At 41.1% G+C, this 24,640-nt stretch overlaps 1 protein-coding gene across 2 annotated transcripts in view; it reads left to right on the top strand.

Moving 5' to 3' along the window:
* degs1 (delta(4)-desaturase, sphingolipid 1) overlaps positions 1 to 23,821 on the top strand; it is a 38,363-nt gene extending 14,542 nt beyond the window's left edge. For both annotated transcript variants that reach the window (XM_072550670.1, XM_072550675.1), the window contains exons 2-3: positions 18,924 to 19,666; positions 23,016 to 23,821. In XM_072550670.1, the coding sequence (XP_072406771.1) occupies positions 18,924 to 19,666; positions 23,016 to 23,159 (887 nt within the window). In that variant the 3' untranslated portion in view covers positions 23,160 to 23,821. The remainder of the gene's footprint in view (positions 1 to 18,923; positions 19,667 to 23,015) is intronic.
* Positions 23,822 to 24,640: the final 819 nt, after the last annotated feature.

Below are 24,640 nucleotides of genomic sequence, written 5' to 3'. Positions count from 1 at the left end.
TTAAATGAGGTGCCAGCCTCTAGCACAAATGTGCAATACCATCTAACAGTGCTTTTCTTAGGGAGGTTTGCTTGCTGGAATAAATTCATTTTCTTTCAATAGTAACTTGTGACTGGCAGGGGAATGCTGTTCAACTCATTCCCACAAAACAGCCCTTTGTGTGGTTATAGCTGCTCTGATTGCCATTACAAGTATGCAGTCTGAATACACTCCTTTTCTTGCTAGGCAAGTTGATAGCTACATCACAGCAACCATTTTTGAGCAAAAAAAGCTGCATAACTAAAACATTACCAAAGCAATGATTTCTCTTGGTTTAGAGGATCTGGTGTAGCCCACAGCTTTCTTGAACTTGCTTCACTAACCATTGACTTCTTGGTCTGCACCAACTAATTTGCTACTTAAGGTAGAAAATGTCTGCATCCAAATCATTTTAGTTCAGATTTGTCCAAAATGATATCTATCACTTAACCTGCTTGTGATCACAAACACAATGTGGCTGACTCCACTGCACTCTGAACTGGCCTGACAAATATATCAAGCTAGGTAAAAACAATAACTGCAGATGCTGGAAACCAAATACTGGATTAGTGGTGCTGGAAGAGCACAGCAGTTCAGGCAGCATCCAATGAGCATCAAAATCAAGCTATGCTTTCTAAAAGGAATGTAACCATCTAGTATCAACCAAACACCAGAAATTGCCAGTCTTTCTCCAACATTTCAGAAAGCAACAAAATTGGAGTTGCCTGTAGACTTAGCAGAGCAACTGCTTAAGTCATGTGCCCAGTCTAAGGTAAGTCTGTCAGATTTCACCACTGTCAAGGCTAACCTGACTGCTTTGTACTAAAAATTTCCTGGGCGCTATAAACATTGACTTTAGTTTCTTAAACTAAATAGGGTCAGGATGTCATTGGCACATCTGGCTAGATATAGCCAGAAACCTGATTACTATCAACTAGTGTTGATCATAGCTTGATCACCAGTTCTTGTGGGCATGAAGTCTTACTTTCACAGAGGATGCCCTTCATGTTAGACCCTGGTATCTCTGAACATATCTAACACTGTCAGATATACAGCACAGAAACCGACCCTTTTTGATCTAACTGGTCTATGCTGACCAGATATCTGAACCCAATCTAGTCCAACCTCCAACACCTGGCCCATATCCCTCAACTCTTTCTGTTCTTGTACCTATCCAAATGCCTCAATGTTGCAATTGTACCAGCCTCCACCACTTCCTTTGACAACTCATTCCATACACGTACCACCCTCTATGGAAAAAGTTGCCCCTTGGGCCTTTTTTTTTAATATATCTTCCCCTCACCGTAAACCTATGCATTCTAGATCTAGACCCCTACCACCTCAGAAAAGACTTTGTCTATTTATCCTATCCATGCCTCATTTTATAAATGTCTATGGTCACCTTTGCCTCTGACGCTCCAGGGAAAACAGCCCTAGCCTATTCAATGTCTCCCTATAGCTCAAATCCTCTAACCCTGGCAACATGCTTCAGAATCTTTTCTGAACCCTTTCATGTTTCACAACATCTTCCAGTAAGGAGACCAGATTTGCATGCAATCTGCCAACTGTGGCCTAACTAATGTCCTGTACAGCTGCAACATGACCTCCCAACTCCTGTACTCAGTACTCTGACCAATAAGGCATTTGGTAAACTTTTTCTTTCACTATCCTGTGACTCTGCTTTCAAGGAGCTATGAACCTGCAGTCCAAGGCCTTTGGGACAAAAGGGTAACTAGGGAGAGAGTAGGCCCCTCAAAGATCAGCAAGGCAGCCCTTTCTGTGGAGCCACAAAATGAGGGAGATACTAGTGTTGTGCATCAGTATTTAATGTGGAAAAGGACATAAGATATAGAATGTAGGGAAATAGATGATGACATCTTGAAGAAAAATCTCATTACAGAAGAGGTCCTGGAAGTTTTAACACTAAATTTGATTAAATCCCCAGGATCTGATCAAGTGTACCCTAGAACTGTGGGAAGTTGGGAAAGTGATTGGGTCTCTTGCTGAGATTTTGTATCATAAGTCATAGGTGAGGTGTCAGAAGACTGGAGATTGGCTAACATGATGCCACAATTTAAAGGTAGTAAGGACAAGTCAGGGAACTATAGACCAATGTGACTGATTTCAGTAGTGGGCAAGTTGTTAGAGGCAATCCTGAGGGACAGGATGTACATGTATTTAGAAAGGTAAGGACTGATTAGGCTAGTCAACATGGCTGTGGGGATGGAAATCGTATCTTTCAAACTTGATTTGAGGTTTTCTTGAAGTAAGAAGATTGAGGGCAGAGCAGATGTGATCTATATTGACTTCAGTAAGGTGTTTGAGCTTCCCCACGGGAGACTGGTTAGCAAGTTAGATCTTGTGGAATACAGGGAGAACTAGCCATTTGGATACAGAACTGGCTCAAAGGTAGAAGACCAGGTGATGAGTTGTTTTTCAGACTAGAGGCCTGTGACCAGTGGAGTGCCACAAGGATTGGTGCTAGGTCTGCTATTCATTTAGGTAAATGACTTTGAGCATGAGTCTAGTAAGCTTGCAAATGACTCCAAAATTGGAGCTGTAGTGGACAGTGAAGATGACCTCCAATTATAACAAGATCTTCAACAGATCAGCCAGTGGGCTGAAGAGTGGCAGATGGGAGTTCAATTCAGATAATGAGGTGCTGCATTTTGGAAAGCAAATATTAGCAGGGCTTGATGGGAGCCTTCTGATATGAATTGGTGTAGGATATTATCATCTCGTTAGAGACCAATCTAGCAAAAAAGGCTGGATGGTACTCTCTCTACCCTAGACTAAGTTCCTCCATGTCACCATCTTCAACTGTGACCATTTCTTTCCATAAAGTTAGAAGCTGGGATGTTTGACTACATTCAGCTATTCACTGTTCATGCCAAAACAATATCTGTTTTTCTGTAATGTTCTGAACAACATCATTTGCAGGCTGAATAGCAAGTGTACTTGTGATGTAACTATAATCATCTATTGATATTCAGTGGTACTGCCATGGCAGTGGTTTTCACTAGACTGATAATTTAATGTAGCGTCTTTGGATGGTTGGGCTAGGAATCCTGCATCAAGTAATTGACCACCTGACTTCCCAATGCCTAGCAACAAGACCAGCTGTGATTGATTGAATACTCTGCTTACCTGGATGTGGAAGGGATCAGTTTGCAGTGCCAAAGTTGGCCATATGGCTGACCAGTGAAGAACTTTTTGCAAGAAGATTAGATTAGTTGCAGATTAATCCCCAACTCTGAAATAGGGTTATGCACTTCAAGGAGCAAAACACAGGACTTCATGAAAGACAAGATGCTAGGAATCTCAGGAACAGGAATGCATCCAAAAGTGGCAGGGTGGGGCAATTATATTTGCCAAGACAGCATACAAGATGCTTGCCTTTCACTTGCATTGATTATTAGTGGGATATCATTTGTACAGGACTTTGGGTAGGCCATAGTGAGCTACACAGTAGTCTACCTATCTTAAGATATGTGCTACATTTTGAGCACTTCTATGAAAACATGAGCTTACCTAGCCTCTTGGGCAGAGGGGCAAGGATGGGATTAGTAGAAAATGCTTTATTTTTTTCCCCTTTTTTTTAAAAAGGGCTCGTAGTAAGAGGGCATAATTTGAGGTAGATTTAAGGAACCTCATTCTCTGCAGTGGGTGGTTACAGGAGGTATTATCTAGAATCACTGCTTGGGAGAGTAGTTGAGGCATGAAATTCAGACCTGTGAAGTAATTGGATGAGCAATTGGGGGGTGGTGCAATGAGGAGAGATGGCATTTATTCCTTCACGATAAGGGTGATACTGGCTAGGTTGCATTTGCCCATACCTAATTGTACAAAGGGCAGTTGAGTCCAGCCACATTGCTCCCTCACTCTTCCTCTTCTTCTCCCTTCCTTCCTCCTCCCTTCCTTCTCCTCCCCACCCCCCCCCCCCCCCCCCAAACACTAGTGAACCAGAAGTTTTTCTGAAACAACAACAGATTCAAGTTTATCATTAGACTGCATATATTTCATTGAATTAAAGTTGTGCCATCTGTCATGGTGGGATTGGAATCTGGGTCTCAGGATTAACAGTCCAGTGCTCATACCATAAGGTCACTGTTCAAGGGGAGGCATGGTAGCAGATGTATGGGAAACATCTGCAAGTTGCCTTCAGTCTAGCAAAGGAATAAATCAAAATTACAGACCAGCCTTAAGTTTGGGCAGCTGGGACCTCTCTGGAAACAATATTTTAAAAAATGAAGTAACTTTGGTACTTAAATCTTGGGTTGCTTGAGGAAAGCCAGAATGACTTTTAAAGTTCCTCTTAGGAACTACAAGGGATAAAGTTTAGTGCAATGCTTCTGATATGTGGTATTTCAGAAGATGGTAGCATGTAAAAGTTTCACTGGAATAAGTGACAGCTGCATGAATTCATTGGCTGAGCCTTTTTAAGGCTGCAGGGTAGTCTAGTGGATTGTGGGGGTTTTCTGGTCTAACTTTTAAGCACCTTGAGTAGGTGACAGATCTCTCAATGCAGAGATGGGGGGGGTGGTGCATTCTGTTGAAAACTGATGTGAATGTAACTGAATACACTTCCCAAGGGAGTTATCTGGGTAAATGGGAACACAGTCAGCTGACATATGCCATTTGGTGTTATGCCCAATCTAAGGTCAGTCAAATAACTCTTTGCTCTGTATGTGGAGGAAGCCCACTTGAGTGACTGAGGGACAGTAAAACAACATCTAACAGGGTGAGTGCAAGAATAAAGTTCTTGTATTAAACGAGACATAATCAGGACTCACCTGGAGTGAAACTTCAATTTTCAACTCAACACAGTTGATGGTGGGGGAAGAAATACCAAGCCAAGGGGAATGCAGAGGTGGGTCATGAAAATGGCACTAATTTAGATTCCAGCAGCTGGTTTAAGCAATGGCTCCAATAATTCCTACACTAACAATTTTTATCCTAACTTTCCTGTTTTTTAATTTTTATAGGTATTTTTGAATTTTTAACTTTTTAACAAAATTAAAGTAATACTAACAAGTATAAACACTAATACTATTAAATAAAAGAAATAATAACCAAAACACAAGAAAAACTCAGCAACTGCTAATCTATCCTATAAACAACCAAAGCCTAAAATAAGATATCTTTTAATAGTAAGAAATAACAACAATTAGTGAAGTACATACTCAATGGATTAATGTAAAATTGTCATAAAACCCATATACATAAGGATTCCTCCTCCTCCCCCTTCCCCCCCCCCCCCCCCCACCCCCAAGCCAGAACCACTACCAAAGCTCAACAAAAGCCCTTGACAATATGGCTGGTTGAAATGTCTCAAAGGTTCAGAAAGGGTTGCCATATTTTATAGAATAATTCTGTTTTTGGTGCACCATATTTGAGGAAATAAAGGGGATATATTGCATAATTAACATGTGCTAGTTTAAAAGTCTTGGAGTGCTCTCCACTACCCAATTGACTAAGATATTTCTCTTTGTGCAGAGAGAATGGAGAATAGTTTCCTCCTGTGCACATCCAGGGAGGGTGGATTTGAAAAGCCCAGGAGAAGAGACATTGGATCCAATCCAATCTGTTCCCAAGATTTCATGTCAAAGCATTTGCTACTGTCCCAGTATTTGTGGATCTTCTGACATGTCCATAAAGTGCTTGAGTGCCCACTTCTATTTTACATTTAGGATGTTCCTACCCTAAACTTTGCCAGTCGTTTCAGTGCTATATGAGCCCTATGGAGTATCTTTAATTGAATAGCTTGAGTCTATACAAATGGAGATCTTTCTGGCATTTTCCCAGATGTCCTCCCACATTTCTGAAGGGATTTCTAAAACATGGAACCAGGAATTGGGGTTAAACAGTCATTTCATGTCTTTCAATACCTTACTATGTAATGTGATAGAGTACTGACCAAGGATGGGCCCATTGCCCATAGCACTCTTCTCTCCCTATCTGATTTGTAGGGATTGTCTAATGTGGTCATCTTTTTGTATATTTATTTTGGAAATAATGAAAGGTCTCCATTAGGGAGTCTAAACTTCTGGTGCAGCTGCTCAAAAGCTATCATCTCTCCATTGAACAGTCCTTAAGCAAGAGACACCTCTGGATCTCCAGGTTTTAAATGTAGCATCTGTCAGCCCTGGCTGAGAACTCCATGCTCCCATAAGAGGTTTTTTTGTAAGTTACCCTCATTATCCTCCAGGCTTTAATTGTATTAAATACAATAAGTTTTTTACAATAGTCCATAATAGCTCATCTTATCCATAAATAAAAGATTGAGGGGACACTTTGCTTGGGAGGTCTTGATGTCTAAACAAATTGATTGGGTCTCTTATGACCCACAATCAGCTACATAGTCTAGCAGAGATCAACTGATACCACCTCCAGTCTGGAAAATCCAGTCCTCCCTTGTGGAAGGTGCAGCTTTTCTAATTTGAAAAGGGCTGTTTATGATTCCAAACAAAGGAACCAAGCCAGCTGTGTAGTTTACATAAAGCCAGTCTCCTTAACATCAAAGGGAGCATTCTCATAGGATATAAGAGACAAGGCCAAATATTAATTTTAACTAGAGCTACTGTCTAACCAGAATATTGGGAGATCTCTCCAGCATTGAAGGTCCTGCCTTATTTTCTCTAGGTGTATAAAATTGGCTTTATACAGCTGACCAAATACTGGGGTAATTAAAAACCAGTATAGAAAACCCTCCAGTGACTACAAAGAAAACCAGATCCATCTGATAAATTGGATATACTAGTGAGACCACCCAATGGCATGGCCTCAGATTTCATAAATTGATTTTATAGCCTGAACATACTAAATAGATGAATTACTTGAATTAAGTGGAACACAGATCAAGGGATTACTTGAGGACATCATCTGCATAGTGATTTTGTTTACCTGAGCCACTGTTAGACTTGGTTTGTATGGCTTCTGCTAGTGGTTCTATTATTAGTGTGAATAATAATGGTGACAAGACATCCCTGATGACAGCCCCTACACACAGAAGCTATCTGAACCTGAACAATTGGTAATCACAGCTGCTTTGCAGTTGTTATATAGAGACCGACTTAGAAACACCTTTCCAGTGTGTGTTTTTAAAAAAAACCATTCAACCCAATCAAATGTCTTTGCATCCAAGGGGACAAATATCCCTGGTATTCTTGCCTGTTGACAGGCTTGTATCATAATTAAGACCCTTCTAATGTTAGATGATCTATAGCCCTTGATTAAACCCCATCTGGTCCTCTTTTATGATATGGCAAGACCTTCTCCAATCTTAATCCTAACATTTTGGAAGATTTTAAAATCTTATTTAGCAAGGATATTGGTCTGTATGATGAGCAATCTTCTGAGGTCTTTAAGAATGAGAAATATTTCCTTCTCTCAAAGGCAGGAGGCAGCCCTGACTAATTATGTTTAAGTGGACCAGTCAGTTCTCCTATGAATTCCTTAAAATTCAACCTGGAATCAGTCTGGTCCAGGTGCTTTGCCACTCTGAAGCTGTCTAATTGCATTGAGTACTACCTGGGTTGCCAGGGGAGCATTTGGGATCAACCGGTTATATCCAGAAAGGCCAAGCGTTTTTTTAAAGAGGAACTCCATCTTAGTTCTAGCATCAGTCCTGCGATTTTATACAGTTCAAAATAGGACTTTCTAAAAGCTGTAGTGATCCTTTTACAATCACAAGTCAGAGTACCAGCACTTTTCCCTAATGGACATGATAACTTGAGGAGCCTTTTTTCCTAGCAAGATACACTAGGTATCTGCCAGGCTTGTTGCCATATTCATATAATCTCTGATTTGTGAATATTTCCCTCTTTGCTGTTTGGGTAAGTGCAGTATTCAGGGCTGTTATCCTTTCTAGCTTAGTAACAGAGGGCCTATCAACATAAGCTGTCTCAGGCTTCAAGCAAGCCTTGATCAGCATTGTTCTCCCCCTCTTTTCTGAAATGAGATGATCAGGCCTTAATGGTCTTCCACATCAGTGGGTTACTGGCTGTACCTGAATTTATTTCTAAAGGTTTTGAATTCTTGAGAAAAATATTTTAAGTTTCCTGTCCTTAAGAAGGAATCCATATGTCAATGTCAGGGGCCTGTCCTATCACCCCTAGTCCTAACTTCAGTATATACTGCAGCATGATCAGAGATAGCTATATGTCCTATTTTGCAGGACAATATAGAATTCGAGTTGAGGGAGTAAAAATCAATTTTAGTACAACACTTTTACGTGGGTTGTGGTAGAAGGTAGTCTTGCCCTAGGGGTGAAGACACCTCCACATCTACTAGCCCTAGCTTGTTCTGATCTGCCAATTTTTATCTGGATCTGAGATATACCCATAGTACTCTTGGGTATCCTATCTGTTTGAGTCCATAATACAATTAAAGGAGGAGATTTTAATTGTATGGCAGAACCCCCAAAAGCCTTTAACTTGGAGAATGCTTCTGTTACAAATTTGAAGGGGTGTGCCAGGGGGCAGTAAAGATTCAAAATCCCATACTCCCCTCCATATATTGGGGCATTGATCAGTCATTAATACTGTCAAGATTAATCTTTATCCACTTTAAGATTTTAAAAGGAAGATCTTCCAAATGAGAATGACTACTCCCTACTTGAGCTAAAACATGAGGAAAAAGGCCTGGTCAAATCCACCCTGTTGTAATTTTAAGTGTTTTGTCAAGTAGATGTCTCCTGTAAAAGAGCTATGTCAACCCCTTGAGGCTTGATGATATCTTTTGGTGAATTACTCCCCTTGACATTCCAGGTGCACAGCCTAAGCAAATAGCTTGCCATGATCAAGACAGGCCTGAGACCCCCACCCAAAACATCCTGAGCAAAGACCAGGGAAAAATTTCCAAAAGCAAACAATCTGAAGACACTTGCACCAATACAATTTAACTATATATTCCTAAGTTTTCAAAAAAAACACACAATTTGAAAGATGTACCCCCTTGCTCTTGGGGGCATAACCACCTATCAAAACCCCACCATAACCTCTCCTAACTAGTGCCCTGCCCTCAGCCCAGGCATTATAAAATGGAGTAGACAAATTAGTGTTCATAACTCAGTTGAGTGAGTACCCCCCCACCAATACCTAGATGTATTTAGCAGGCATAATACAAAATATAAATCTACAAAGTTAATTCTTAGCAATTATTAGAAAACTATATGACAGAAGGGAACCCTGCTCTTAAATGATCACCCCCCCCCCCCCCCCCCCCCCCCCCCCCCACCAACATAAGCCACATGGCCTATTTTTTAAAAAAGACATCACTGAATTTAAAAAACCCTCCCTGCTTCACCACCCCCGAGAAGGTTTTGAACAAAGGATGGAGAAGGAAAATAAAATTCATATCCATATGGTTTGAATCTTAGTCCAAAAATTCTTTAGCCTTCTCCAGTGATCCAAAGTTGCATACAGATCCTTCATGTTTGAACCACAGCATTGCTGGGTAACACGAAGAATATTAGATATTTTAGGTCTCTTAGGTGCTTTTTCACCTCCAACAAATGCCCCCCTCGTGGACCACAGCTGGAATAACATAATCCTGGAACCCTTGTGCATCACAGTTTGTGGATCCTTTCCCAAACTCTGGAGGCTTCCAGGAGCATCTGCTTCTCTTAATATCATTGGAGCTGGAACAGAACAAGGTGGGGACACTGGTCCAACCTGGGCCTGCATATTGCAACCCAGTGGGCCCACTCCACCCATACCTGGCCTGATCCCAACTCCAGCTTTAATATTTAAGGGAGCCATTGCTCCAAAAACACTGCAAGCTGGCCTTTCCCCTTCCCATTTGGGAAGGCCCAGTAACCGAATATTTTATCGACCCCCAATTATGAAAGTCCAGTGCTCTTCCAAGGTCCAGACTCACTGCCTAGGAGCCCAGCCCACAGCTGGTTTTGGCAGCAGCTTCTGCGGTCACAGCCTTCTGCTCTGCCCCTCCACATTTTAGGTTTTTTAATTTCTCGGTCATGCTTCTGTAGCCTGACCAAGAACAACTCCCACCTGGTCCTCGATTTTTCAATTGAAGGCATCAATCCTCTCGTGCAGCTTGTTGATCAGGCTCACCTCTTCAGGTAAGTCCCCCAAGGTGGACATCTCTGGTGGGGGAGGAGTCCCTGCCTGTTGCAAACTTTGGGAGTTTTTTGCCCTTAGTCACTTTAAGAACAACACCAAACTCAAGTTTGCAAAATGACTATGCTGGGCAAAAGCTATTAAGAATTAAAAGGTGTGGTGAAGGCAGGTGCTCCACTTTGCCTGAGTCTTAGGCAGAGCACTAAAGACTCAGACTTGCTGGGTTGCTGCCATCTTGAATCTCCCTAACTTTCCAAATATTCAAACAATGCACATTTCTAATGAGCATGACTTGTCCTACCTGCCTATCTTCTTTTTCCAACTATCCACTCCACCCTCCTCCCTGACCATCATCCCCTTCCCCCACTCACCTATTGTACTCTATGCTGCAGTCTCACGCACTCTGCCTGCATTCCTGATGAAGGGCTTTTTGGCCAAAAGTTGGTTTTTTACTGCTCCTCAGATGGTGCCTGAATTGCTGTGCTTTTCCAGCACCTATAATCCAGAATTAAGTAGCATTGTCTTTTCAAGCACCTGAAAATACAAACTACATCCATTCCTTCCCTTTATCTATACTTTGTTAGACCTCTAGAATCCTAGTAAATTTTTCAAACCTGATTTTCCCCTTGAATTCAGAAGTGTGGGCCAGTTAGCATTATTATGATAAATGCAGGGTTGAGGTGGGATCTTCATCAGGAGGTTGGTGCAGATTTGGTCACCAAATGACCACCTCTGCACAGTAGTGAATCTGACTTTAATTGTATTTATTTCCTGTCTTGCTACTTCCCCTCCTCCCTTGAGGCTGAGGCTGTGGAATTAATTAACAATGTTTTACTTTGGCTCCTCAGCTAGAATCTGTTTATTATGTCTTAGCTGGTTTGAACTCTAATCCTTCTGTTCACTTGGTTTCTATTCCTGCCTTTGCAGTTATCTGGCCTCATGGAATGTGTAATACTTTTAATTTGAACTATGTATTTTACAGTTATACTGTAAGTTGTGATAATTTAGTTTGATTTGGAAAGGATCATAATGTAATCACCACAGTCAAAATGGGTTTTAATGCACTTGAAAATGATGCTCACTTTGTATAATAGCTCTTTATCTTCCCAAATGTACTGTTCCATTGCTGGTGGCTTTGCCACCTGTAACAAAGCAGCTTAATAGCTTTTCACAAGGGAATTTTCAACACTTTTTACTGTGCCAGCAAACAATCCCATGTTGGATTTTGAGCTTCCTGTTGTCAAACAAACATGCCAGGGAAGCAAAAGGTTTCTTTAAATATTGAGTAGATCTCCTGTCCTCTGTTCTCTTTTTAACAAACTGCTTTAATCTTACTGATACTCAAATCAAACTATTGACCAGGTTGTCAAAGCTAAAGTACTATAAAATTCAGTCCCTGATTATAACAGTTGTCTGGTAAATATTTTAACTTAAATTTGTAAGCCAATCCTTTCCTCACTGGAACACCCTTCAGCCCTTGCATTATTACGCAGACAAACATTTTATAGGAGGGTTATGTAGTAAGTTCACATTGCAACAGTTCATAGTATTTGTTGAGGTCACCTCTTATCTTTCTCTATTTCCAGGTTCTTTGCACCAGATATGGGGCAGTAGGCACTATCTGGTTACAGGCAACAGCTGTGTTACACTCACCAATAAGTCTCTCTTGGATGAGAATACACCTAGTTAGTAAGCTTGCAAATGACATTGTTGCTATAGTGGACAGTGAAGATTGTTCTAAGATCACAAAATATTGATCAAGTCAATGGGCAGAAGTGGCAGATGGCATTTGATTTGAATAAATAGACTTTGCATTTTGGTAAGACTAACAAGGGCAGAAATTTAACAGTTAATGGTAGTGCCCTAGGGAGTGTAGTGGAACAAATCTAGGGATTCAAGAACAATTCTTTGAAATTTTACATCGCATATAGACAAATGGTTACAGCATTTAGCAAACTTTGCTCACTCGATTTGAAACATGTTGAGGTTGTACATGACACCTGGTGAAGCCACCTCTTGGTTAGTGTGCTGTTCTAACCAATGTGTTAGGAAGGCTATTTAAACCAGAGTTTTGAAGAAATTTACCAGTATGTTGCCAGGAATGGAGGGTTTGAGTTAGAGGCTGGGACTTTTCCTACTAGTGTAGGACATTGTGGGTGACTTGGTACAGCTGAATAGTAAGGGTCTTTTCCCTTGGGAGTTCAAAACCAGGGCAGATTTTAAATGGGAGAGACATTGAAAGTAATGAAGGGCATCTTTGGGTATCTTGTGTGGAATTAACTTTCAGAGGAAGTGAGATGTAGGTACAATTACATTTCAATATCTTTTTAGATAAGCATGCAATGCTTGGAGGCTTAGGCCAAATGTAAGCAAGTGGGAATGGTTTGACTGGAGTCTATTTTCAGTGTAATCCTCTCTGCAGGTAGGAAACTGTTTTTCCTTTTATTGCAAGCATAAATGCAGTCATGCTCCAGTCTGTTACCATACTACTGACTGTCCACAATTAGTCCTGATTGGACAAACAACTTGGCAAGCTTCCCCATTTTTGGGTCCACTCTTTAAAAAATGAAATCTTGAGATTTTGTGCAGTACCAACAATGGATGTAAAGGTCTAACACCCTCTACCCTCCACTGAGGTTTTCTAGAGTCCACTTTGAAACCTTAAAGTTGGGCCACTTTGGATAAATTTCTTGCAGCCATTTGACTGTCCTGGCTAGTTAGGGTTAACTTTAGACTGAAGTCATCAGCTGATCACATATTGCAGATGTGAGAGCAGCCAGTTTAATATGATCTATTTCATTTTGATTTAACAGCATTGTCTATCTTCAGTTATCTATCTTCAACCTGTGTCAGTGATTGTTGCCTACTGAGTAGTGTTTATCCCTTGGAGGTGGGGGGTGCCATCAAGTAATTTGCTGATTTATGTTCTGAATCCTAGATCTTTATTTATCCAGACCCTGATGAAGCATAATCAGACTAGTATTGAGTGGGAGGTAAGAGGCTTAAGAGTTTTAAATAGCTGCAAGTTATGTCTCTAGACTTAAAGCTGTTAATTAACTTTAGTGACTTTTGGGATAGTTTTGTCCCTCAAATTTTAAGATTATAGCACAGTGCATCTTGTGTTACTGGTTTAAATTAACAGGGGTTTACCCCAGTTGTAACATGTTGGGTTTTATTGGTGAAGGGTTGAGTTTCAAGTCATGAGGTCATGCTGCAGCTGTACAAAACTCTGCAGCCACGTTTGGAATATTGCTTACAGTTCTAGTCACTGCCATATAGGGAGGATATAGAAGGTTTGGAAAGGGTTCAGAGGTGACTTGTTAGAATGTTGCCTGGTATGGAGGAAAGTCTGAGGTGAGATACTGAGACCTTTTTTTTTTTGGTAAAAGGTTGAGAGGTGACTTAAGACATCTGAGATAATAGTCAGGGGTGGACAGTGAGAGCCTTTTCATCAGATGATGGCTAGCACAAGGGGACATATCTGATCACTCCTCAATTTCAAGCTATGGACTAGGTGTCAGAGGTAGTTTCTTTGCTCAATAGTAGGGCTGTGGAAAGCACTGCCTGCAACAGTAATAGACTCCAACTTTAGGGGGTTTAAATGGTCATTTGGATTAATATCCATGAAAACAGAATGATGTAGGTTAGGTGGGCTTCAGATAAGTTTCACAGATCAGCACAACAAAGGCCAAATAGCCTGTACTGCAGTGTTCTGGTTAAAACTGGCAAATCTGTTGCAGATGTACAGCATAGAAACCATCCTTCAGTTCAACTTGTCCATGTTAACTAGATATCCTAAACTAATCTAGTCCCATTTTTGCCCTCCATAGGAACCCTATCCCTCTAAACCCTTCCTATTCATGTACCTATCCAGATGACTTTAAAATGCTGGAATTGTACCAGCCTCCTCCACTTTGGCAGCTCATGCCATACACACACCACCCTCTGAATGCCCTTGGGTAATCTTTTTAAAATCTTTCCTCACTCTAAACTTAGTCCTTCTAGTTTTGGACTAGCATCTTCCATGCAAGTCCATTTACCCTATCTATGCCCCTCTGTTTTATAAACATCTAAGATCACCCCTCTACTTCTGAGACCCCAGGGAAAACAGCCCCAGCCTATTCAGCCTCTCCCTGTAGCTCAATCTGATCCTTATCTCTTTTTTTTTAAAATTTTTTGATCCCTTTCAAGCTTCAACGTCCTTCCAATAGCAGGGAGACCAGAATTGTATATAGGCCACTTTTTTTGGCCCAACCGACATCTTGTACAACAGCAACATGACCTCCACTCCTATGCTCAATACACTGTTTATTATACTTTCCTTTATTTGTCACTTCTAGCTACCTGCAACTCCACAGCAGGGCAGCATAGTGGCTCAGTGATTAGCACTGCTGTCTCAGCACCAGAGACCCAGGTTCAATTCCAGCCTCTGACTCAGTGTGTAAACTCCAAGCTGACATTCTCTCTGTATGGGTTTCCTCCATCCAAAGATATGGAAGCTACTGCCAGAAGAAGTGGCAGAAGCAAGTACAATTGCAACATCTAAAAGGCATCTGGATGGGTATATGAATAAAGGAAGGGTTTGGAGGGATATGGGCTGGGTGGGATGAGATTGGGTTGGACCAAAGTGTTTGTGTTGTACATCTGACTCTGTGCAGGTTGGGTGAATTAGCCAAGCCAAATTGCCTATAGGTTCAGGGATGTGTAGGTTAGCTGCATTAGTCAGGGGTATATGGGGAGCAGGTGTCATAGGGTTGCTCTTTGGAGGCTCAGTGTGGACTTGTTGGGCTGAAGGGCCTGTTTCCACAGCTGTAGGAATGCTAATTCCACATTTAAGGAACAATGGACCTTTTGTTCAGCAACACTCCCCAGGAAATTTAACATTTTAAGTGTGAGTCATCTTTTCAAAATGCAGCATTTCATTTATCTAAAATTTAAACTCCACCCTCTGCTCTGTCTATTGGCCCATCTGATCAAGATCCCATTGTATTGAGATTGCCTTTACTGTCATACACTTAAAATTTTTGTATCACCTGCAAACTAACTACTTCCTATGTTCACCTCCTCATCCTTTATATAAATGAAAAGCAGTGGACCCACAATCCTTGTGGCACTCCACTGGTCACAGGCCTCCAGCTTGAAAAGGAATTCTTCACCACTCCTTCTTGAAAGGCTTTTGTACAAAACATCTATTATCCTGCTCCTTGGATGCTGCCTGAAGTGCTGTGCTCTTCCAGCACCACTAATCCAGAATCTGGTTTCCAGCATCTGCAGTCATTGTTTTTACCCTGTCTTCTACCTTTAATGGTGACATTTTTTTCAAGATGTCAAATCTGTTTCTCCACATTCTATTATCTTCCATGTCCTTCTCCACAGTAAACACCTCCAAGTCCTGACTGTGTATATATTCTGCAGTCTGAAAGGAAGTGGCAGCAAAGATGGTGGATTCACAGGTTTATAGTTTCAAACTTTCACTAGAAAGGTTCCAGTGGATTTAAAATAGAACACCTTCTACAAAAAAGGTAAACTAAGAATATCAGCAGGAAACTGTTGGAATCAATTGGGGAAGTAAAACACTTTCTGATCAGTTAGGATGGTCTTATGAAAAGTAATAATTTGATTAATGTTGGTTCTTTGTCCATGCTGCTTGTGACATCTTCATTTGGAAATCTGTAGATGCATTATGCCTAGATTTCCAGACAAGCCATAGGATTAGGGTAATTCTCTTGAACAGATGTTTTTCAGACTGGAGGCCTGTGACCAGTGGAGTGCCACAAGGATTGGTGCTAGATCCTTTTGTCATGATTTGGATGCAAGCATAAGAGGTACAGTCAGTAAGTTTTGCAGATGACTCCAAAATTGGAGGTGCAGTGGACAGCAAAGAGGGTTACCTCCGATTACAACAGGATCTGGGCCAATGGGCTGAGAAGTGGCAGATGGAGTTCAATTCTGATAAATGAGGTGCTGCATTTTGGGGCAAGCCAATCTTAGCAGGATGTATACACCTTAATGGTAAGGTCCTAGGGAGTGACTGCTGAACAAAGACCTTGCAGTGCAGGTTCATAGCTCCTTGAAAGTGGAGTCGCAGGTAGATAGGATAGTGAAGGTGTTTAGTATGTTCTCCTTCATTGGTCAGAGTATTGAGTACAGGAGTTGGGAGGTCATGTTGCGACTGTACAGGACATTAGTTAGGCCACTGTTGGAATATTGCATGCAATTCTGATCTCCTTCCTATCGGAAAGATGCTCTGAAACTTGAAAGGGTTCAGAAAAGACTTTACAAGGATCTTGCCAGGGTTGGAAGATTTGAGCTATAGGGAGGCTGAACAGGCTGGGACTGTTTTCCCTGGAGTGTCGGAGGCTGAGGGGTGACCGTATAGAGGTTTACAAAATTAACGGGCATGGATAGGATAAATAGGCAGTCTTTACCCTGGGATCAGGGAGTCCAGAACTAGAGGGCATAGGTTTGAGTTAGGGGAAAGATCTAAAAGGGACCTGAGGGGCAACCTCTTCATGCAGAGGGTGGTATAGCTCTGGAATGAGCTGCCAGAGGATGTGGTGGAGGCTGGTCCAGTTGCACCATTTAAGTCATTGATGGGTATATGAATAGGAAGGGTTTGGCAGGATATGGGCCAGGTGCTGGTAGGTGGGACTAGATTGGGTTGGGATATCTGGTCAGCATAGACTGGTTGGACCCAAGGGTCTGTTTCCATGCTGTACATCTGTCTCTAGCTAAATCAACAAAGCTGAGTTGGGATAAATGGATCTCCAGTTGGTAAGATGTAGCCACTGGGATACCAGAGTTCATTCAGATCTACAGCATGGTACCTGCCCATGCTGCCCAGTTTTCACAATTAAACTAATCCCATTTACCTGCATTTTGTCCATATCCCTTCATACCTATCCCATCCATATACATCTGCCACTACTGGCAGCCCTTCAATTCTCTCCACCCTCTAGCTCTGACTCCTTTGTATCTGGTTTTGATCCCCAGATCATTAACAGATTCTAGATATCAAAGTGGCTATGGATAGTGAAGTTGAATAAATCAAAACTTGACAATTTAATATTCAGTTTTTCATTTCCTTTTAAAAAGCTAATAACTGTTTTTTTGCTAAGGGGATAGACTGCAAAAGTAGAGAACCTTATATCTTTACAAGGCATTTAGTGAGGCCATATCAGGAATATAGCTTACAATTTTGGTCACCTTGAGGGATGTCTTTGCATTGGAGGCAATTCAGGAGATTCACTGATCCTGGAGATGAGTTTGTTTTCAAGAACCATTTTGGCTTGTAACCTGTGGAGCTAAAAAGAATGAGCATATGCTCAAAGTATAGATGCTAAAAGGGATTTACAAAGATGCAGAAAGGATTTTTCTTGGACAGTCTGGAACAAAGCTCATCCTTTAATTTGCTGCATCTGTTTCTATAACAAGAAATTCTTTCAAAGGATCATGAATGTGAAATTCATTACTTGTGTAGTGGATGCTGAGAACACTGAATAAATTGAAGGAAAAGGTTTTTAAAATGGTCAAGGGGTTAGTGGGCAGAAAAGTGGAGGCTAAAAGATGTGCCATGATTTTGAATGGTGGCCTAGGCTTGGCTGAATAGTCATCTGTTGTGTAACACCTAGAGTAGAATGCTTATTTGAAGGTTCTTGGATGACTTCAAGCTTTGAGTGGAAACCTAAAGTAGAATAGCTAAGTTGCTGCTCTTTTGGTCCAAATAGTACAGCCCAGCTGTACCAGCTGACTGAGTAAAGAATGTTGAGGTTGAGGAGAGACTAAAGACCTAAAGGGACAACTTTTTTCAGAGGGTGGGGTGAATGGAATGAGCTGCCTCAGGAAGTGGTGGAAGCTGGTATAACTGCAGCCTTTAAAAACATCTGGATGGGTATATGAATAGGAAGGGTTTAGAGGGATATGGCCAAGTGCTGGCAAATGGGACTAGATTCAGTTAGGATATATGGTCTGCATGGATGAGTTGGACTGGAGGGTGCATTTCTGTACTGTACATCTGACTCTTGAGCCCTGATCTGGCAGCTTCTATGGAGACACACAATTAATAGTCTAGACTCTAGAGGATTTGTGAAGAAGACATAGTAGACTCTACATTGTTTCCTTTCCATGATGCTGCCAGACCTGCTAAGTTTCTTAACAAATGCTCCCTTCCAGAATCTGATACTTTGCCTCTTAGTCTAGCTGACTGCAATCTGGCTCTTCTAGTTGCATTCTAGATTTGGGTTAATGATGTTCATGACTTTTTTTCTTGGATCAGTGTGGCAACGAACTTTGATTTCTTTTCAAACAACTTAATTTGTCTTTCCTTTCAACATCAAATACTGCATCACTGTTTTTAAGTTCAACAAATATCAGACTGGTGGTTAAGGAAATAGTTTCCAATGTGTAGTGGAAATCCCATTTGTTTTCCTGAGGGATTTTTTTCTTGCAAGTTAAGTGTCAATCCTTGTACATTCTCAAGTTGAAGGGAAGAAATGGAGTCTCTCTAACTAATATTGCATTTAATACCTATTGTGTAATACTGAATTCCTTGGCTAACTGCAGAATCCTAAGAGCAGGAGGAAACAATTTGGCCCTTTTTTAATTTTGAGCTTGCTCCACCAATCATCATTGATCATCCAACTCTAGTCACTCACCCAACTGCTATGTCTAGTCACTTCTGAATACATGCAATGATTTTGAATTAAGTACTTCCTATGGTAAGTACCTCACTTAGACAATTTTAAGAAGTCACCACAAAATAGAAGATCGATTTGAAATTGACTGAATTCATTGCTTCAACTAACTGGCCTCTTTGTCTTTCAGCTAAATACCCTGAGATTAAGTTGCTGATGGGCCCAGATCCCAACCTAAAATGGATCGTCTCAATGATGGTAGCAATTCAGCTTTTGGCCTTTTACCTCGTGAAGGACTTAGACTGGAAATGGGTGATTTTCTGGGCCTATGTGTTTGGTGGATGTGTCAACCATTCCATAACACTGGCTATCCATGAAATTTCTCACAATGCTGCCTTTGGAAACAAGCATGCCCTGTTGAACCGTTACTTTGGTATGTTTGCAAACCTCCCTGTTGGTCTACCATATTCAATCTCCTTCAAGAGGTATCACATGGATCATCACCGTTACATGGGTGGAGATGGTATTGATGTGGACATTCCCACTGACTTTGAGGGATGGTTTTTTTGCACCAGATTCAGGAAGCTATTTTGGGTCATCTTGCAGCCACTCTTCTATGCTATTCGCCCACTCTGCATCAACCCCAAACCCATCACTTACCTGGAAATCGCCAATCTGATTGTTCAGCTAACCTTTAACCTGCTGGTTTATTATTTTTTGGGAGTGAAATCCATTGTGTACATGCTATCAGGATCTCTCCTTGGTATGGGTCTGCATCCTATCTCTGGGCACTTCATTGCTGAACATTATATGTTTTTGAAAGGTCACGAAACCTACTCCTACTATGGGCCCCTTAATATGATCACCTTCAATGTAGGATATCACAATGAACACCATGACTTCCCCAGTGTTCCAGGGTGTCGGCTTCCTCAAGTGAGTATGTTTTAAACTTTTTTTAAAAGTCCGATCTGACTTTTAGGGAAGCTATCTGTAGTTTAAAGCTTTAATTGGAAAAAGCCTCCACATTCTGTTAAATGCTTTTTTTGATTTTGTTTTGCTTCTGATTAGCAAGCAGTCTGGTTCCTAGTAAACTCTTGAGTCATGATTTTGTGCAAAGAATATTCCTTGTTCGTTAAGTCCACTTTGCAATCAACACAACTGTTCAAATCTATTGGCGCACTATTAAAGTTGCAGCTTTGCTCCAAACTGACCCAGTCTTCACACTGGTATTCTGGAAGTTTTCTGGTAGTTAAAACCTACTGCATTTTTAAAATATGTTTGAGACCAGGTGAGCCTTGTCTGTTGTAGGAAAAGGGTTTTGGAAAGAATAGGAGTATTTGTCACCTAGCAAGCAACAATTTTTGGAGATAGGGCAACATAGGTTTGAGACACAACCTGCCCTTGACAAAACAGTTTTGTTTAGGTTTTGTTTTTTTTTTTTTTTAGAAGGTGACTGAGGAGGAGGGTTGGGCTGTTGATGTGGTGTACATTGACTTCAGTCAAGCCTTAAGAAGTTCCACATGGTAGACTGGAGAAGATGCAGAGGCATGGGATTGAGGGTGATGTTGCATTTGGATTAGAAACTTTTCTTTAAGAAGACAGTGGTAGTTATGGGAAATGTTCTACCCAGATTCCATTTAGTGGTGTGCCACAAGGATCTGTTTTGGGACCAATGTTTGTCATTTTTTTAAATAGAAGTGACTTGGACACAGGCATAGGTGGGTGGGTTAGTAAATTTGCAGATGACACTAAAACTGGAGTGCTGGACAGTGGAAGAATGTTGCAGGGGGACTTGGATAAACTGCAGAATTGGGCTGAGGTGACAAAGGGAATTCAATGCAGATAAATGAGGTGGTTCACTTTGGGAAGAATAGCAAAAAGGCAGAATACTAGGTCAATAGAAACATTCTTGGTAGTGTGGATGTGCAGAGGGATCATGGTGTCCATGTACATAGACTACTGGAAGTTGCCACCAGGTTAATAGTGCCATTAAGGCATATGGTGAGTTCCAGAGCTGTAGTGTCAGGCTGCAGCTATACAAAATAGTGTGATCTCACTTGGAATATTGTGTATAGTTCTAGTCACCCCATTACATGTAGGATGTGGAAGCATTGGAAAGGTGCAGAGGAGAGTTGTCAGCATGCTGCCTGCTCTGGAGGGAAGGCCTTAAAGGTTGAGGGACTTGAGTCTGTTCTCATTGGAGAGAAGCAGGGTAACTGGATTTAGTGGAGACCTATCAGAGGATTAGATAGGGTGGACAGTTTCATCCCTTGGGATGATTACCTCCGCTTTTGAGGGGTGATGGATTTAAGCCAGATGTCAGGCAGGTTCTTTACTCTGGCAGACAGGGCATTCCATGTAGTTAACACAGCCACATTGGGAGTGGTAGAGTCAGAATCATTGGCAACCTTTAAGCGGCATTTGGATAGGTACATGGATGGGTGCTTAATCTAGGTTAGAAGTTCGGCACAACATCGTGGGCCGAAGGGCCTGTTCTGTGCTGTATTGTTCTGTTCTATTAGCAGCATTTAAACAGTCTGCCCTTGGATGAGCATATGGATGATGGGATGGGCTTAAATTAGTTCACAGGTCAGCACAACATGGAGGGCCTGTTCTGTTCGAATTGCTAGAAGTTTAGATGTGGCTAATGAAAGGATGCTACCCCTTTCCATATTAGCCATTGTAGGAAGGACACCAGTTGGATACTGAAGACATCTGGTTGGTTATCTCAGATCAAACTATTGTTCTCTAATTGGGAGTTGAAACTGGTATTTCTCAGCTGAGTCAGATGTACAGCACAGAGACTTCTTTTTTTAGTCCAACATCCATGCTGACCAGATATCTTTAATCTAGTCCCACTTGGCCCATATCCCCCTCGACCCTTCCTATTCATATACCCACCCAGATGCCTTTTTTATAATGCTGTAATTGTACCACTACTTCCTCTGGCAGCTCATTCCACTCATACACCACCCTCCATAGAAAAAGTTGTCCTGTAAGCTCCCTTTTAAATTCTGGAGCACAGGGCTTTGGTATTATTAATGTTATTAGGGTCCACAGACTTGGCAGTATCCAATGTCTCACTGTTTGTTTGGAGTGAATCTATTTGGCTGAAGACTGGTTTCTGTGTACTAGGACTACAAGATTGATATTGATCATCCCTGTTGCACTTTGGCTGAAGATTTTGTGGCCAATGTTTCAGTCTTGTCTTTCACAATGTACTCTGCAGTCAACACTCCAGATTCTGGAGGCACTACATTGATTAATTGCCCTGTTTGACTGGATGTCAGTACTGCAGAACGGAGTTCTCATCTGGCAGTGGGATTGCTTGCTCTCACACTTCTGTTTGACAGAAGTAGTCCTGCTTAGTAATTTCAGGTTGACAGTCTTTAGATGTGCTGTAAATCAAATTCACAAGTAAATCAAATATACAATAGCCAAATTAACCCACTTCTGAGATGAGATTTAACCTGGGCCTCCCTAATTGGGGATGCTGCCTCTCCTCCAGAAGAGATTATAATGGAGTGATTCTGGTTTTAAACTTGTTAGCAGCTGCAACTAAACCCTAAAAGTTGAGTAACCACTCCTGATATTTAACCACTTCAAAAGTTGATGATGCACTTATTTCCACTCCATCTGTTGGTGCAAGACTTGCAGGTTTGACCGAAGCTGATTTTTTTTGGTTCAATTCATACACTTAATACTAGACTCAGATTTTAGTTAAACTTCATTTATTGGCTGTACTTGTACCTGTCTAATCCCTATCTCCCCTGTGTACTGATTAGCAGTATATGCTTGCTTTAATCAGTTATCTCCTTGGAATGTTCAAATACTGCCAAACAGTATTGCACAGAATGGAGGTTTGCAATCTCCATATGATTACTGCAGGGTAAGCAGGTAGCTGCTTCTAAACAGTGACTCTTCAAAATGGAATTTCCAGCCTTATCTTTGTCAGACCAAGAATTTTATTCACAAGAGGAATAAAGTAGAGAATCATGTGCAGTCTAGTTTTTAAAGCCAAAATCTTTGTGGAAATGTCAGTCTGCTAATGTTGGTATTTGCATCCCATCCCCATGAATTCAGGGGCTGTATCCTCCACTTCAAAGGAGATGGACATGTGCCACTTTCTACTGGCTTTTTTTGCCAGATACCTTCCAGGAAGGCAATGATGCTAGTATTCTGGCTATACTGCTGCTTCAAAAAGCAGTTCTCACCAAGTATTGCATTCTACATTTTTAGTATTGCACTTCATTGTTTATATAACTGTCTTGGTACTCCTTAGGTGAAGAAAATTGCTGCTGATTATTATGACAACTTGCCACAATATTCATCCTGGGTGAAAGTGCTGTATGACTTCATCATGGATGATACCATCAGCCCCTACTCTCGGATTAAGAGGAGTGTGAAAGATGCCAAACAAGACTAAAATGGATCTGAGAACTGAAGCAATAAGCTAGCTTGCCTGCTTTTGTACAGACCTCGTATTTTAAGAACAATGTTTTGTTTTCTACAAACTATGTGCACTAGCAAAAATTCTAAAGTGGTTTGTCTGCTTGTTCTACCCTATTTTTACTCAAAGTTCAAATAAAACTAAAACACGTTTCATTTGAGGGTATGAAACATTTTATAACTGCTTACACTCTTGCTTCTGAACTGATTTTCACTTTTTTTTTGCTCTCCCACTCTTCCCTCTCCAGTACCAGAACTTTCAGTGTGGTGGGAGGCAGAAACTTTCATGTCAGGTTCTGATTTTGAAAGTGCCTAACCAAGATATCAGGGTGGGTCTGTATTGGTAAGCTTACTTTTAGAAGTGACAGCTTCCTGATCTTGCAGGAGATGGCTTACAGGATTTGTCAGTATTAAACTGTAGTTCAGCCCAATTGAAACGGGGCCCTATTGCCTAACCAGCTCACTGTCATTACTAAATCTGTTTTAACTGCTACTGATTCCTTTTGCATTTGAGGATCAGTTCTACCTTTAAACTTTAAGTAAAAGATTACTTGTGTATTGTGAAGCTATTTACAGCTACTGTTTACCATTGTCAAATTGTTCAACATTGTGCAGTTAATAAAGATTTGAAATATGAAACATCTGTGCAGTCTGGATCCATAGCTATTTGTTAAATTTGCTTCAGTTTGTGTTCCTTAACACCACACCATATTTTTCAAGTCCTTGATTTTAATTTTTAAAAAAATCTTGGGTCTGCTGTAATCCCTCCTTCCTAGGAAAGGAGTTCATAAGGGTACAGGAGTGGAGTTAGGCTATTAGCCCAGAGTCTGATCTGCTTCTCACTCCCATTTTCTTGCCTTCTTCCCCATATCTCTTCAACTCCTTACCAGTTTTTAAGTCTGTCACTCCTCCCAGCATCCACTGCATTTTAGGGTAGCAAGTTCCACTGATTCAACCCTTTGGGAGTAGTAGTTTCTCAATGGTCTTAAAATTGCTACCCCTTAGAGGAGGCATCAGCTCCATCTTTTATCCATACCTCTTCTTGAATACCTCAATTTGATCTCAAATTCCAGAGTTTAGGCCTAAACTGGTCAATCCCTCTATCCCAAACCCTTCAGCTCTGGGATCAATCTAGAGAAGCTCCTCCAAACTACCTCCCAGTGCCATTACCTCCTCCCACAAATAAGGGGACCAAAACTGCACACTACTACAGGTTGCAACAATACATCCTTCTTCAAGAGCAAACATTCAATTTGCTTATCTGCTGTACTTGCATGCTAGCTTTGACTCCAGAACAAGTGCACCTCGACCCCTCTGCACCAGAGCACCCTGAAGTCTCTCCACATTAAGGTAATAGGTCACATTTGGTTTTTTATCTTTGTATTTATCAATACATGGAGTAATGTTAAACTCCACTGGCCATGTTTGGCCTAATCTTTGATAACCTATTTAAATCAA

The sequence above is a fragment of the Chiloscyllium punctatum genome, chromosome 3, assembly GCF_047496795.1.
Source record: "Chiloscyllium punctatum isolate Juve2018m chromosome 3, sChiPun1.3, whole genome shotgun sequence".
NCBI lineage: Eukaryota > Metazoa > Chordata > Chondrichthyes > Orectolobiformes > Hemiscylliidae > Chiloscyllium > Chiloscyllium punctatum.
Note: the sequence above shows the minus strand (reverse complement) of the source record. Positions and strands in the feature narration are given on the sequence as shown.